The 14,974-nt window shown below is 32.6% G+C and overlaps 2 protein-coding genes across 2 annotated transcripts; one reads left to right on the top strand and one right to left on the bottom strand.

The window, feature by feature from the left end:
• Nucleotides 1-67: 67 nt before the first annotated feature.
• On the bottom strand, nt 68-9,252 carry LOC143085051 (solute carrier family 49 member 4 homolog). Its single transcript, XM_076261195.1, has 12 exons — nt 8,604-9,252; nt 8,259-8,349; nt 7,371-7,534; nt 6,883-6,946; nt 6,280-6,317; nt 5,599-5,649; nt 4,235-4,364; nt 3,673-3,781; nt 2,908-2,975; nt 2,206-2,324; nt 1,158-1,340; nt 68-302 (listed from the first exon to the last, which is right to left on the bottom strand). Exons 1-12 carry the CDS (start codon nt 8,947-8,949, stop codon nt 184-186), a joined length of 1,482 nt encoding a protein of 493 aa, XP_076117310.1. The 5' UTR covers nt 8,950-9,252; the 3' UTR covers nt 68-183.
• A 2,695-nt stretch (nt 9,253-11,947) lies between these two features.
• LOC143085049 (complement C1q-like protein 4) lies at nt 11,948-14,647 on the top strand. The gene is made up of 3 exons (XM_076261192.1): nt 11,948-12,113; nt 12,558-12,602; nt 14,173-14,647. The coding sequence occupies exons 1-3, from the start codon at nt 11,981-11,983 to the stop codon at nt 14,616-14,618; spliced, it is 624 nt and encodes a 207-aa protein (XP_076117307.1). The 5' UTR covers nt 11,948-11,980; the 3' UTR covers nt 14,619-14,647.
• Nucleotides 14,648-14,974: the final 327 nt, after the last annotated feature.

Below are 14,974 nucleotides of genomic sequence, written 5' to 3'. Positions count from 1 at the left end.
CAAATTCAGAACCAAACAATCACAAATAAGCTTATTATAACTAAACAAAAACAAACTGAAACCTACAAAGAATAAAGTATTGTTTTACTACAATTTGTTAGAATAAATATAACGTTATAGTATTTGTTGAGCAATAAACCCGTAAATAATGAGACAATAAAATAAATTCTATATTTCGCAGTGTCAACGGTCTATTGTAATTTCGTCCACTTCTAAGCGATTGTAACGTTCTTTTAGAAAAGCTAATACTGGTATACATGATAATATACATCCCATCATACACCACGTGGCCCATTTTGTACCTAAAATTATATAAAAAATATAAGGCTATATCAAATATTGCAAGACTATCCGCAAGGAGAGAGGTTTGGCAGAGTATTAACAATAAAGAAATATAACCAAAAATATAACAAAAATACCGACATCCAAGGTTAATTCATACAAGAAAGTCCATAAAACCAAAAGTAAATCGACCGTTAGACTATATCAACAAAAGAAAGGAATTTAACTTTAAATTCAGGGAAAAAAACTCTCAATCAGAATTTTTTCTTCTGCTTGATTATAAAGAAAAATCACAAAAATACTGTACTCAGAGGAAAATTCAAAAGGGAATCCCTAATCGAATGGGAAAATCAAGAGCTCAAACACATCAAACGAATTGATAACAACTGTCATATTCCTGAAATAGTACAGCATGTACAAATGGCGGATTGGTATAACTTTCTTCAAAATTGGATTTTTTTTCATAAAAAACAATAACCACCTTTAATTAATGTCGTTTCTTAGTGTGAGTAGTAAACAATTCTTAATGACAATGAAGCTCATTACAGCGTACAATATACACCAATACGAGAATTCGTGTGGAATCTAACACAGGTTTCGAAATTGTATATATGCAATTGGAGCTTGAAGAACTGTATAAACATGAATGTAGAAGAAATCATGTATGATAATTATACTTTTTTAGATATTGACAATTTAATTTCCGGTTTACAGAAATACAAATGTATCAAATACAAATAATACCGCACAACTTCAACGTTCATCAATTTTGATATGAAATTATTGTCACTAGGATACCTGTCCTTTTTTTGAAGTTGGTTAAAAATTGATTCCTAAAAATATATTCCATAGATCTTAACAACAAACATACTAACCAATATTTGGTATCATTTGTATGACTAGGAATATAACCCCACCAACATTGCAACCAAACGTCATCACCAGGTTAGTGGTGCCCTCCGGAACCGGATATGCTGCTTCACATGCCATCTCAAAGAACAGTGGCAAGGTTGATGTCAGGAACATTGTGCCCATGATAATGGATGCATATAACATAACTATAAAAAAGAATGGTAATTGAAAAGTAAATACTAGAAGCTTCGGTGTTGCTGTTGTTCTGTTGTTTGACTTTTATAGTTGATGTGTTTCCCTCTGTTTTAGTTTGTAAATCAATTTATGACATTGAACAGCGGTATACTACTGTTGCCTTTATTTGTTCATGCTTAATTGCAGCATGATTCTAAACGTTGGTCAGTCAGATATATGTGTATAGCAATGTTAAATTCAGGTGAATGAAATTATTAATGAAAATCTGATTGTGTCTCATCTACTTTTAATTCAAATTGTGTTATTCACTCAAATTAACAGAGTTTAGTCTAACAGTTTAAAAGTGTCCGGAATTGACTTGCATGTCTGTATATCGGTGGTATACTGTCATGTTGAAAGCACCAGCGCGATAATTATTCAAACATGAATCGTTAGTAGCTTACTTAAGCAAATTATCTAGTGACGACTTGCTTATTGGAATTTTGAAAAAAAAAATCATTCAACTTTGTAATTTTTTCGGCATTTTTAACTTTTGTATTCGAAACCGCAATTGTCTTTTAAAATTTAATACCGGTATCTATGATAACAGATATAAAAAGATGTGGTATGAGTGCCAGCGAGACAAATATCTATCCAAGTCACAATTTATAAAAATATTAAGTACGGTCTTCAGCACGAAGCCTTTGCTCACATCGCAAAGCAAGCTATAAAGGGCCCCAAAGATTTTTAGCTAGTGTAAAACCATTCAAATAGGAAAACCAAGTCTAATCTACATTAAAAAACGAGAAACGAGAAAAATTTATGTACCACACCAACAAACGACAACTACTGAGTTTATTTATCTATTCTTTCATTTATTCCTAAAAAAAAACTTACATGTAGAACTGTGAATAACACCTTCAACGAGGAATATAAACCATACAAAACACCCGGATGAACATATGTACAGAAATAACAACAGCAATCTCATATGGCGAGTAAATACATCAGAAAATCTGAAAAAAAAACACAAAAAAAAAAATTGTAGAACAAAAGCAATATCTGAATTTCTTACGTTCGTATACCACATTGTAGTCTATACATCAAAAACAACTGTTATTCCGTACGACGTAATAAGAGGAGGAGGAGGGGCACTTTTCACAAAAATAATATCTAACGACATTAATAAAAAAGATCGATTGTTGGTTGGTTAAAGTTCAGTGGCAAATATTTCATGTAAAAAATTCAGGACGATCGACCTATATTTTGCATAAGTTATACTGAAATGTTTATGGCTTAAAATTATTGTTTTTGGTGATTTCTTTTGTAAAGTAACGTCGGAATAACCCGAGTTCAACCGCAGTACGTTTCTGATAGGGATCGCATTCAACAACCCTTTAAGTTGTTTTGTTTACTGTGTATAGCCATGTTGTTCTCTTCGACTTATCGGTTTTACCTGCTTCTTTAGTATACGCATCTCTTATTACAAAATCTTTACTATAACGCTAAATATAGAAATGTGAAAACAACTGTGATGACTAATTGTGAAAATGTTTATATCTAATTTAATTGGTTTTGTGTAGAATGAATTTTACTTACTTAGCAAAAACAAGTGATGCAAGACATCCTGCGATTAATGAATAAAATCCAAGCCATCCGGCTTCATTCTACAAAAAACACCTACTAATTAGTGTTACATTCCGATATACAGTCTAGATTTTTTTATAAATCTTTATGAAAAGATTCGAAAAGTGTCTACTTTGACGAATGTAATTGCTTATTTCATATTTATGCAGTTGGTAAGCAAATATATATAACAAAAAAGTTAAATCACAAAAATATTAAACTCCGAGGAAAATTCACTAACGAAAAGTACCTAATCAAATGGCAAAATAAAAAGCTCAAACGCATCTAACGAATGGATAACATCTGTCATATTCCTAACTTGGTACAGTTTTTTTTCTTGCAAACAAAATGGTGTATCAAACCTGATTATACAATCCTTAAAAGAATTGAAAATGCGGTGATTGCTTGTAAAATTCAAAATATTATTACTTCGTTACTTCAACAAAAATGGAAAAAATACAATTTGAAAACGATAAAATTTACGCGATTTTACTCTATTATCATTACATGAGTTGACAATGTGTTCAATTTAGTATGACAGTTGTATAAAATTCTAAAATTGTCAGTTTCTTTCAAATGTGTCTTCGTTGCATGTTGTACCAGTTTTAAATGGATATTCGAAGTGGGGTTTTTACTTTTATATTCAATTTTCGGACTTTTCTAGAAAACGACTGTCGTATTTTAAACAACTTTAAAAGCGTTTTAAAACTGCAATGTAATGATATATTTTGTAAATACCTCTGAAATATTGTGTGGCTTTAGGATAACATCCAACACTCCTTGCCAACAACCAAAAACACCTTGTGAAACTCCGAACGTCACAAAAATCAACCAGAATTTCACATTGCTGGAAAATAATGGGTTTTTTTTCATAAATAAAACTGATTTCTATAATCAGAAAAAAAAACCTTTATGTCACGTTTTATTCTGTTGGATAAAAATCATACCATAACCCCATTTCATGTTAAGCCCACTACAAAAATATTAACAAAGCTACAAAGTTAACGCAACTCTATATTGATGCAAATATTTTTGATATATCAATTTTCCATTATTTCTTTCGGGATATCACATTTTACGATGAGTCTCCCTTTTTATCTGAAGCAGGTTAATTAAAGAGCAAACAAGAAAAGCAAGTAAATACATTCGAGTATAACGGAATAATATATAAATATGGCAAATATTTTATCAAAATGGAATGTTTTTGTTCAATATGTACACTATTCGGTTCTCATGTTTGGTCGATTATTTTTTCTTATGACCAACAAATAGAAACAACTGAACATTTCTGACAACCTACCTTAATAGAACTTTTATACCAGCACTGAAATCTAAACGTCCGACTGACGCTGATAACGTGGGTGGTAGTTTCGGCTTTGTCGGATAATATACTAACATCAATACAAAAGCAGCACCGACAAAACACAGATCTGTAGAAAAACTAGAGGCTCTTTAGAGCCTGTGTCGCTCACCTTGGTCTGTGTGCATAATATGTTTTTTTTTAAACTAATGAAAATTGTTAAAAATTGACTATAAAGGGCAAAAACTCATTAAGAGGTCAACAAATTCAAGATTATAACCAAAAGCTGCAAAATTTTCTTAAAATACAAATTCAGGGGCAGCAACTCACCAACATATTGCCTGAAAAATCTGAAAATTTCAGGGCAAATAGATTTTGATTAAGTGTAGTCAGATTTGCTCTTACTGCTTCGGTTTCAGAGATATGAGTTAAAAACTGCATTTTACCCTGTGTTCTATTTTTAGCCATGGCAGCCATCTTTATTCGAGGGTAGGGTCATCGGACACATTTTTAAAACTAGATACCCTAATGATGATTGTAGAAAGGTTTGGTTTAATTTGGCCCAATAGTTTCAGAGGAGAAGATTTTGGTAAAAGATTACAAAAATTTACGAAAAATTGGTAAAAAATGACTATAAACGGCAATAACTCCTTAAGTGGTCAACTGACCATTTTGATCATGATGAATATTTTGCTGAACATTATTGCTATTTACAGTTTATCCCTATTTATAACAATATTCAAGATAAATTGAATAACCAAAAAAGCAAAATTTCTTTAAAATTACTAATTCAGGGGTAGAAACCCAACAACCAGTTGTCCTATTCATCTGAAAATTTCAGGGCAGATAGATTTTGACTTGATAAACAATTTAATTCCATGTCAGATTTGCTCTAAATGCTTTGGTTTCAGAGCTATAAGCCAAAATCTACAAGAGATATGAGTTAAAAACTGCATTTTCCCCTATGTTCTATGTTTAGCCATGGCGGCCATCTTGGTTGGCTGGCCGGGTCATCGGACACATTTTTGAACTAGATACCCCAATGATGATTGTGGCCAAGTTTGGTTAAATTTGGCCCAGTAGTTTCAGAGGAGAAGATTTTAGTAAAAGTTAACAGACGACGACGGACGACAACGACGGACGACGGACGCCAAGTGATGAGAAAGTTCACTTGGCCCTTTGGGCAAGATGAGCTAAAATATCAATGGTAAAATTGTAAGGCAAAACTCTGCAAAAACATCTCAACCATTTTCAGGAATTTCATTCAAAGTTATATTCGAATGAAATTATATGTATCATAATTTTTATCTTGAATCTAATTTTAACTTCATTGCTTTTTTTATAATTATGATTTTTGTACTTACAGTAAATCATATAACTGTGAATATCTTTACGTTCAGCTTTAATCTCTGTTTCTAAAAATGATAAAAAGACATATGAATTGAGAAAAGCATAGAAAGATTTTTGTTGTACAAAATTTTGTTTCATAAAATTGTTTAACTCAAGTAGTCAAATCATGAAAATAAACAGCATGGACAAGCCATTTCGTGGCTCGGTCAGGTTATCAATTGACTGAGTCAGATTAGGTGAACGTTCGTCTGTTTTAAAAGTGTTATAGACATTTAATCTGTCGGGTCGCCAAAGGTTTTAAACGCATAAATAAAATAGGGGCTACCTACATTTGCGGGGATTTTAAAATGACACGCATTACATTTGCGCGGAGAAATGGTATAACGTTTGCGCGAATTTACCTGCAGTTTACCTGAGGTTTGTTTGCATGTAATTTGTTTTTCAATTATTGTTTTGAACATAAATTGGCTATCATAACACATCTTGCTATTTAATGTATTGATAAAAATATTTGACAACTCTTTTTTCTTTTATATAAACATTAAAAAGCACTTTATTTATGGAAAAGAAAAGTTTTGAATATTATGGAAAAGAACATTCGAAGTATATATAGTCATGAATAAAACGCACTAGTATATATGCGAATGATATTTATACGGGAATCATTAATAGATTAACATTGTTACAAAACTTACGATTGGTGCAATTGTGTATAATGCTTCCAATGAAAATACTGTAAACATAATTGAAGGAATATTTTGCATTCTTTATGACTTGAAACAAAAATATCGAAAAGATAAATATTCACTCATATATAAAATATACATTTGTATAGTTTGAATGTATTAAAATGACTCCATTCAACAGTTTTTCGTCCCATATTTTTATCAAGGATCCGTCATTCAAATGTTGTCGTTGGTTGTTGTATGTAATAGTGGTATTTTTTTTTCATTCATTGTGGCCGTTTTATCTCTTGAACTTATTCAAATGTTGTGTTTCACTATACGTTAAGTGTTTAGCTTATTGTTGAAGGCCGATCTTATGATGACGTGTTTTTTTTCACATTTGTGTCCTTTAATCTTCATGGACATTAGTTTTTTTGGCATTTATATCACATCTCCTAGCCCTCGTGTAAAAATTATTGATCAATTTTTTGAAAATTATTAACTTAAAATTGAAGTCTGTCAAATATAAGTTCAAAAATATGTGTTTCATATTTTTTATTTAAAATATTAATGATGATAGTGAAAAGAGTAAAACATATAAAAGAAATAAAAATGTTATAGAAAAAAAAACACCTGCTTCTCTTGTGTACAGTCTTGTTGTCATGACAATTATCTCTTAATGGGACGAAATAAGGCCCTACAATAGATTTTAAGGTTATAATATAGATATAATTTGTACATGAACATATTTGGATAAAATCATTAAATAACATATCCATGTAGATCATAACAGTACTTTGACTGTTTACAGTATACATATTTTTCGACGTTTATTATCATACGTCACTGTCCCAACAAACCGAGTTTAAAACTCACACCTTTCGTTATATATACACAAAGAAATAAATCTGATTTTGCGATTCAACCAGCACAACGTGTACTGTTATTATTTCTCAATGGTGCAAAAATTTCAGCAGTTATTACTTTCAACACATCTTTATTATCTGCAGGCAATTTAACGTTGCAACACAATACATGAAAAATTGAATAAATGAATAAATGAATAAATGAATAAATGAATAACTGAATAAAAATATAAATATAAATATAAATTCACATACCCAGTATGAATGCTAGACCAGGTCCTAAACTACTTAATACAGAATTCAGTGCTGTGGCAGTAGTTCTTTCGTTAGCAGGAAACCATAAGGCTGACAGAACAGGCGGAGCACCAAAAGCTATTGGTCCACCTAAACCATTTAGAAACTGCCCAATATTGCTTGTCCTGACAAATGACAACACAGTTTAAGCTCAACATTTATTTGATTCACTTGAAATTAATTTACGTTATAAGCATAATGATGCTACTACATTTGTATGAATAAAAGGAAACGTAAGGTCAGCAACCTTATTATCAAAATAATAAAGTAAAACAAAACTTCGAACTGTCACAAGTAGATGGGAAATTGTCTGGGAGATGTACTAGTATATTCCATGATAAATCGATTATTGCTTGTTTGCTTATTGTCTTGTAGCAAGAATTTGTTCATATTCAGGAGAGTAAATTTTATGTATCTGCTTAGTAAAATATCTGAACTGATGATGCAAGTACACATCAGGTGGACTTTGCTTTTTGCTGCATGTCCATAGGTGGAAAAACTTCTGTGTTGTCCAATATAAAAAAACTCATAGAGATATCATGACATACCATTTCTTTTTTATCATGTGACTTATATCTTCCATTCATTTGAAGACACCAAAATATGTATTCATTAATTTTATGAGAAAAAAGTTTTCAAAAAGTGGGATATCGTATATTGGTTTTCCGCCAACAGTTGCAAACAAAACAAATGTATAAGTATCTTATCCAGCAGACACCCCCATCATTTTTTCATACAAATCGATTTCAAATTTGAGAGAAATTATCATTGAAACATTTAACTCGCCTCTAAAGCAAACCTATTATATCTTATAAAGTACTTTTATAATAAACTGTTATTTATAATTACCATGTGACATAAGACGGATCGGTTGTGATACATCGTACAACAGCACCTAGAAGTACCAGGAATGTAGCTAGCAAAGATGCAACTCGGATACCTGAAAAGTAGTCAAATATTATAAAGTCATCTCTGTATGTTAAATATTTTAGATTCTCGTGTTGTTTCTAAAATGTATCACAGCTAAGGTATAAAGAACTATTATTTAGCAAAAAAAATACTAATAATAGTAGAAATAAACACCTGTTATTCATGTTATATCTATCAATAACCTGGGAATGCCCAAATAACTTATAACATAAATAAAATTTTACAATTGTATATAGTAATACAGTAAAGCAAATACAGATTTACCTTTCTTTTCTATCAGCCAAATAAATGGGAGGGTTGATAGAATCGATGAAATAGGTCCCCATGCCGCAAGCAATGCTATATCTGAGTCTTTCCAATCGAATGCGTCCTCTGTTGTAGCTGAAATTGGTCCATAAATGTTCCATGATCCACCTTGAGACATAGCGCACAGAGAGAATACTACAAGAACGTACCAACGTCGTTTGTAAACTTTGGTTCTCGGCAGCGCCTCGTCTGTGTTTATTACAACATTTTGATTGCATTTGTCGTCAATAACAGTAACTGTTTCTGTGTATATAGCACCCGTATTATCACTATCACATAGAAGCGGTTTACTTTCATGCTCCATGGTGTCTTACACTAATTTTGTCATACCATCATATGATCCTGACGAATAAACTTATTGATGTTGTTTGTAATGTTCTCCATTTATAGGACATTTGTGTATTATATCGATTCGAACATATTTATACACAAATGTAAAGAGTTTAGCTGCATAAATGTATATACAAATGTAAATGTTTTACTGCATAAAGCCGATAAAGTTAGCATTTCCATATTACACCTGCAGTATGTGTGTAAATGTGTACATGTTTAATAAACATATATGTAACTATATGAATATATAAGACATGGTTCAATTCCGAAGTTTAAATTCATTTAACGTAAAGTTTAAACTTTAGTTTATTTGTCATCGATGTGAAATTAAAGATTAGCTTTGCTTTGTCGCTATATTTAAATATACATGTATATGACAATTTAACATTCTTTTGAAGTCTACACATATTTGTTGACCTGGTAAATAAATGTGTCTTCAGGCATCTTTATTCTTCCTGTCATGTGTTCTTATTTTATTTCTAATTTCGTTCCCTATATTAAAAATAGCACAGATTGTCTAAAAATATAAAAAGTTAACAACAGAAATAACACGGGGGGGGGGGGGGGGTAACTTCCTATTATTGGGTATACGGGGATGTGCCAAAAATATGGGTCATAATTTTGCGAGATTTTATATAAAAATGACCCTCCTTTTTAATGACATCCTATATTAAAATGCATTTACGTTTGATAACTGTATATTGATTTGGGGTATGATCTACGTATATCATATATAAATATGCTATTGAGAATCTTACATTATTAATGGTCAATATATAACGATAAAATATATGTGCACCAAACGATGTCAATTCATATATAAAAACTTAAGGGTAGCTGGTATATTTATGAATTATGAGTGATGCTGAGTTAGTGCTTATATAAGCAATGGGTCATATTTTAAATATTGTATATAAGTATAAGTCATTCTTTCTTAAATATTTATATAAGTATAGGTACTGAATTTCAGTGAATGTTATATTAAAATGGGTACGTTTTTTGAGGCGAAAATGGCACACCCCTACCAAAAAAATATCGAAGTTACCCCCCGTGAGAAATAAGTTCAGGTTTAATAGCTATGGAAAGGCTAGAGTAAGAAAAAAAAAGCATTAACACAATTTGGTATCTATAATAATAAGAAGATGTGATATGATTGCCAAATTAAGAGAACTGTGTGACACAATTACACAGAAATTTACAACTATGGGTCACCGTACGGCGTGTAACAATGAGTTAAACCCAGACTGCATGCCCATAGTCCATTGTCAGTGTCTCATTGGCACTCATACCACATTTTCATATCTATTTTTTCTGTATTTTTTTTCTAGACTTAAGCTAGCACATATACCAAGATGCAGAACGCGTAGTGAGTTTGCTTTCATCAAACTATTGGTTTCAAAGACTTTTGATGGGATTTGTTTCTGTTATTTTCGTGTGTATACATGTATGTGTGTTTCTTTTAATAAGTTAAGCATGAAATGATTGAATGATTCACACAAAAGGGAAATCCCACATGCTAATTAAAAATTTTATTGTACCGTAACATTCAGTATACATTTCTAACTAGGAGCGGACTAAACCCCATTTATTGTGATTGGTTGATTCTGATTAGCTTAATAGCCAGTGGCAAATATCTCTTGAATGACCAGGACCGTAATAATTTACCGACAAAAGCAATAGACAGGTTCTGTAATACGGACAGCAATTTTGCCTTGCAACATACCGTCTATACGGGCCCTTCAAAAAGTTATTGCAAGCTTCTTAACGTGCAAATGCGAGACAACAATTACTCTACACGAAACATCAGCCAGATCGGGAAGCATAGAGCGCAACCGTCGACAACCTAAATATCCAAGTTAAACATGTAAAATGTCATTACAAACATTACTGCCAAAGATCTTTTTTGTTGACGTATGCGCTCTATGTTTCCTGTCCAAATATTCAATGAAAATTTACCCATTTCCATTGATTTTTCGTGGAAAATCAAAATGGGTACCATTTGTGACGTCATGAATAAAACGCAGGAACATGAATTTGCAACAAAAAGACTAATTTCCTATCTAGTCACGATATTATCTGTTATTTATTGTGATATTGGTCAATAATAGCCCAATTTGAAAATTTAGGCTAAAAAAGGGGTCATTTTAGTGCCTTATCGAACCTACTCCTTGCTGTCCTAAGGGAGCTACCATTTAATTTTTATGGGGGGGGGCTAGGATGAAATTTGAAAAAAATAGGCAGGACAGGAATTTTGTGTAAAAAAAAAGGCAGGATGAGACACTTGCCAAAAAAAAAAGGCAGGATGACAGTTTTGGTAAAAAAAAGTCAGGATAAACTAAAAAAAAAAAGGCAGGACCGAATAGAGTGAAAAATAAAAAGGCAGGACAGAGATTACAACTAAAAAAAAAGGCAGGACAAAATTTTTCATCCTAGCCCCCCCCCCCCCCCATAAAAATCAAATGGTAGCTCCCTAATTCTGACTGGTTGTGGCTGCGAACTTGTACATCTCGTACTGCCGAGGGTTTAATTGCCGGTTTGAAGAAGACATAAGATGCCGCATTTCTTTTCCGCAGTCACCCATGAGGTTATTTGATGATAAAAGAATAAACAAGTAATTCAAAAAACTTCATTATATCTTATATAATAATGAAATCATGTTTTCTTTTTATTTCTATGTTAGTTGATATCTGACAATTTGTTTTGTGCGTGTAGTTTTATGTGCAATGCCTTTCCCAAATCTTGTAAGGGTTTGTCTGGTTTGGAGTCTTTCATTTCAATGTTCTATTTGAGGCATAATCTCTCTATTCTTGGTATTTTTCGTCCTTTCTTCTCTATTCCTTATATTTCATTACCTCATTATAATCTATTTTTTATGTTGGCTTATTTGTCTCCATTATTTTCATTTTTCATTGTGTGTAGATTTGACCCTTTATTCTATATTTAGTAAACCTTTTCCAGACCCTCTTTTATCTTATCGGTATTTCGGTCAATAAGTTACAGATATGACACGAAAAGTTCAGAACAGTCTTTTCCTATTATTGCTGCTTGTCAACTTTGTGTTTTGCGAAAATAGCTCTGATGGAATTTGGACAAAGGAACAACTTCATTATCTAGAGAATCTCAAAAGAGAAATAGGTAAGTTTGCTAAAGTTCTATATCCCGTGAAATACCTCATTTCCTCATTGACACATTTATCCGAATCCAAACCGACAAGCCTCCATTACTCCATTATGCCGCTGCGTATTAGAGAAGCAGGAATTACAAATTATAAAGTCGTTAGTTTGACCGGTTTCCATCACTCAAGATTATCAAGCTACCATGTTATAGATCACTTGAACAATTTAAGAAAGTCGACAAACCCCTTTCACGGTAGGAATGGAAACATTAACGTATGATTTTCAAGTTTTTTACTTTGTTGATCATTACCAGGGTAAAAATACTTAGATCTCGATATAAGTGTATATTTCTAAATGAATAAATGTTTGTGTATGTTATGTAAACGTTCAAGAAAAAACATTATTTTCTCATCGTTACATTTCAAGTTTACCCTAAATACTACAAGTTGTGCATCTTTTGTAGAATATCTTAAAGAGACATGTAAACAGCCACAAATTTCAACTTATGGTAAGTTAAAATTTTATCCTTGGTTATAGACATTGGTTATGTAAGCCAAATTGTTCAAAAAACAAGAAACATAAGTCAGCATAGTAGACAACGATTTATACAAGATAAAACAAAGAAAATCAACAGTATAACCCTTAACGGCAGTATTACTTAACAGTTACCAGTTATATTGCCTCTCCCACATGCAGAACATTCAGTTAAATGTCTTACGGATTTATAGTAAAATTTAGCTATCGAAACCTGATTTTCGTGTATGAAAAAACTCCCGAGGTGTCAGCTGTGGTTGCAGTAAACATTGTCGTGACTTATAAGTTGAACTGAAAATATGATAAACTTATCAATAGCTGTTCAATTAATAGGAAACCAGTGTTCCTTTTAAAATAGATATTTTACTAAACATAGACGTATCTGAAATAAAATATCACAAGGACACTTTTAAACATATGCAGAGCACAGCTCCGATGTGTATGCAAACATTAGTTGTAAAACATTGGGAAATGTAAATGCTTGTGACGCGAAGTATGTAACCTCTGGCAAACGTGTTGATGAAATCCACATGTGCTTGTGACGCGAAGTATGTAACATCTGGCAAACGTGTTGATGAAATCCACATGTGCTTGTGACGCGAAGTATGTAACATCTGGCAAACGTGTTGACGAAATCCACATGTGCTTGTGACGCGAAGTATGTAACATCTGGCAAACGTGTTGATGAAATCCACATGTGCTTGTGACGCGAAGTATGTAACATCTGGCAAACGTGTTGATGAAATCCACATGTGCTTGTGACGCGAAGTATGTAACATCTGGCAAACGTGTTGATGAAATCCACATGTGCTTGTGACGCGAAGTATGTAACCTCTGGCAAACGTGTTGACGAAATCCACATGTGCTTGTGACGCGAAGTATGTAACCTCTGGCAAACGTGTTGATGAAATCCACATGTGCTTGTGACGCGAAGTATGTAACCTCTGGCAAACGTGTTGATGAAATCCACATGTGCTTGTGACGCGAAGTATGTAACATCTGTCAAACGTGTTGATGAAATCCACATGTGCTTGTGACGCGAAGTATGTAACCTCTGGCAAACGTGTTGATGAAATCCACATGTGCTTGTGCGTCTTTTTTAAAGTGTTCAAATTAAATACAGCGGTAATATTGTGTAGAGTTAAAGGATATATGGTTAAAATACAAGAAAACTTAACTGCAAACGCAGTGATCAAATCGAAGAATAATGCTGCTTTGAAATATCTCGAATTATTCTTACCGAAGAGGGGCGGAATATATTATTCATATACGATAAACAACAAGTTTCCTTTGATCAGGTTGAACAACCATGAATAATCGAGATTAAACGAAATAAGCATCACCTTTCCGTATCATGATGTTGTCTTAAAGCTTCTATCAGTCCTGTTGGAACAATAGTCATAGTCCATATTGAAATCAATATGCAAACAATGTTCAAACTGAGAAGTAATTGTGTTATTTCGAATGCAGTATTTAATTACAAAACAAAATATTATATCAGAGTTGATAAAATTTAAAACATAATATCATATTTATTTTGACAGGTCAGAATACTGAGGAAATACCTTTGCCGATAGATGTTCCGACCATAAATGAAATGCAGCCTATAGCATTCTATGCCCAGCTCTCACAGACGTTGACTATCGGAGACTTACAGACAGTTGAGTACGATGTCGTAAGGGTAAACGTTGGTAACGGCTATGACAAAAGACATGGCCATTTTACAGCTCCCGTCCCAGGACTCTTCTATTTCTCGTTTACAGTCATGTCATTTCCTGATAAAAGTGTCCACATGGAAATTGTAAAAAATGGAGCGGTCTTCGGAAATTGCTTTGCTGACAGTCATGGGTATGAAAGTGGTACGTCAACAGTGATCACACAATTAGACCAGGGAGACATGGTGTGGGTACGACACGTCAAAACAGAAAGTTCACAACCATTGCATCCTCTGTACAATTCATTTACTGGTTTTCTTATTGCCAGGACATAGTGACATTTATTAAATCAATTTGAAAGAAATCGAAGATATTTAATTTCAATTTCTTCCGATTTAATTTCGAAAAAAGAGCATATAATCTTGACATGTGAAAAATTGGGACGATTTCTAAGGGTATGAAATAGGTTGTACACGATAAATGCAATAAAAAAAGGCCGTTTAACAATGTTAAAAAAGAGGGACGAAAGATACCAAAGGGACAGTCAAACTCATAAATCTAAAACAAACTGACAACGCCATGGCTAAAAATGAAAAACACAAACAAACAACAGCACACACGACACAACATAGAAAACTAAAGAATAAACAACACGAACCCCACCAAAAAACTAGGGGTGATCTCAGGTGCT

The sequence above is a fragment of the Mytilus galloprovincialis genome, chromosome 8 (assembly GCF_965363235.1).
Source record: "Mytilus galloprovincialis chromosome 8, xbMytGall1.hap1.1, whole genome shotgun sequence".
In the NCBI taxonomy this organism is placed as follows: Eukaryota; Metazoa; Mollusca; class Bivalvia; order Mytilida; family Mytilidae; genus Mytilus; species Mytilus galloprovincialis.
Note: the sequence above shows the minus strand (reverse complement) of the source record. Positions and strands in the feature narration are given on the sequence as shown.

Coding starts and splice junctions, on each gene's coding strand:
- LOC143085049 (XM_076261192.1), top strand. CDS start 11,981: ATGACACGAAAAGTTCAGAACAGTCTTTTCCTATTATTGCTGCTTGTC. Junction 12,114..12,557: donor GAATCTCAAAAGAGAAATAG/GTAAGTTTGCTA, acceptor CATCTTTTGTAG/AATATCTTAAAGAGACATGT. Junction 12,603..14,172: donor GCCACAAATTTCAACTTATG/GTAAGTTAAAAT, acceptor TTATTTTGACAG/GTCAGAATACTGAGGAAATA.
- LOC143085051 (XM_076261195.1), bottom strand. CDS start 8,949: ATGGAGCATGAAAGTAAACCGCTTCTATGTGATAGTGATAATACGGGT. Junction 6,947..7,370: donor TGGTCTAGCATTCATACTGG/GTATGTGAATTT, acceptor AATCTATTGTAG/GGCCTTATTTCGTCCCATTA. Junction 4,365..5,598: donor TCACAGTTATATGATTTACT/GTAAGTACAAAA, acceptor GTTTTTCTACAG/ATCTGTGTTTTGTCGGTGCT.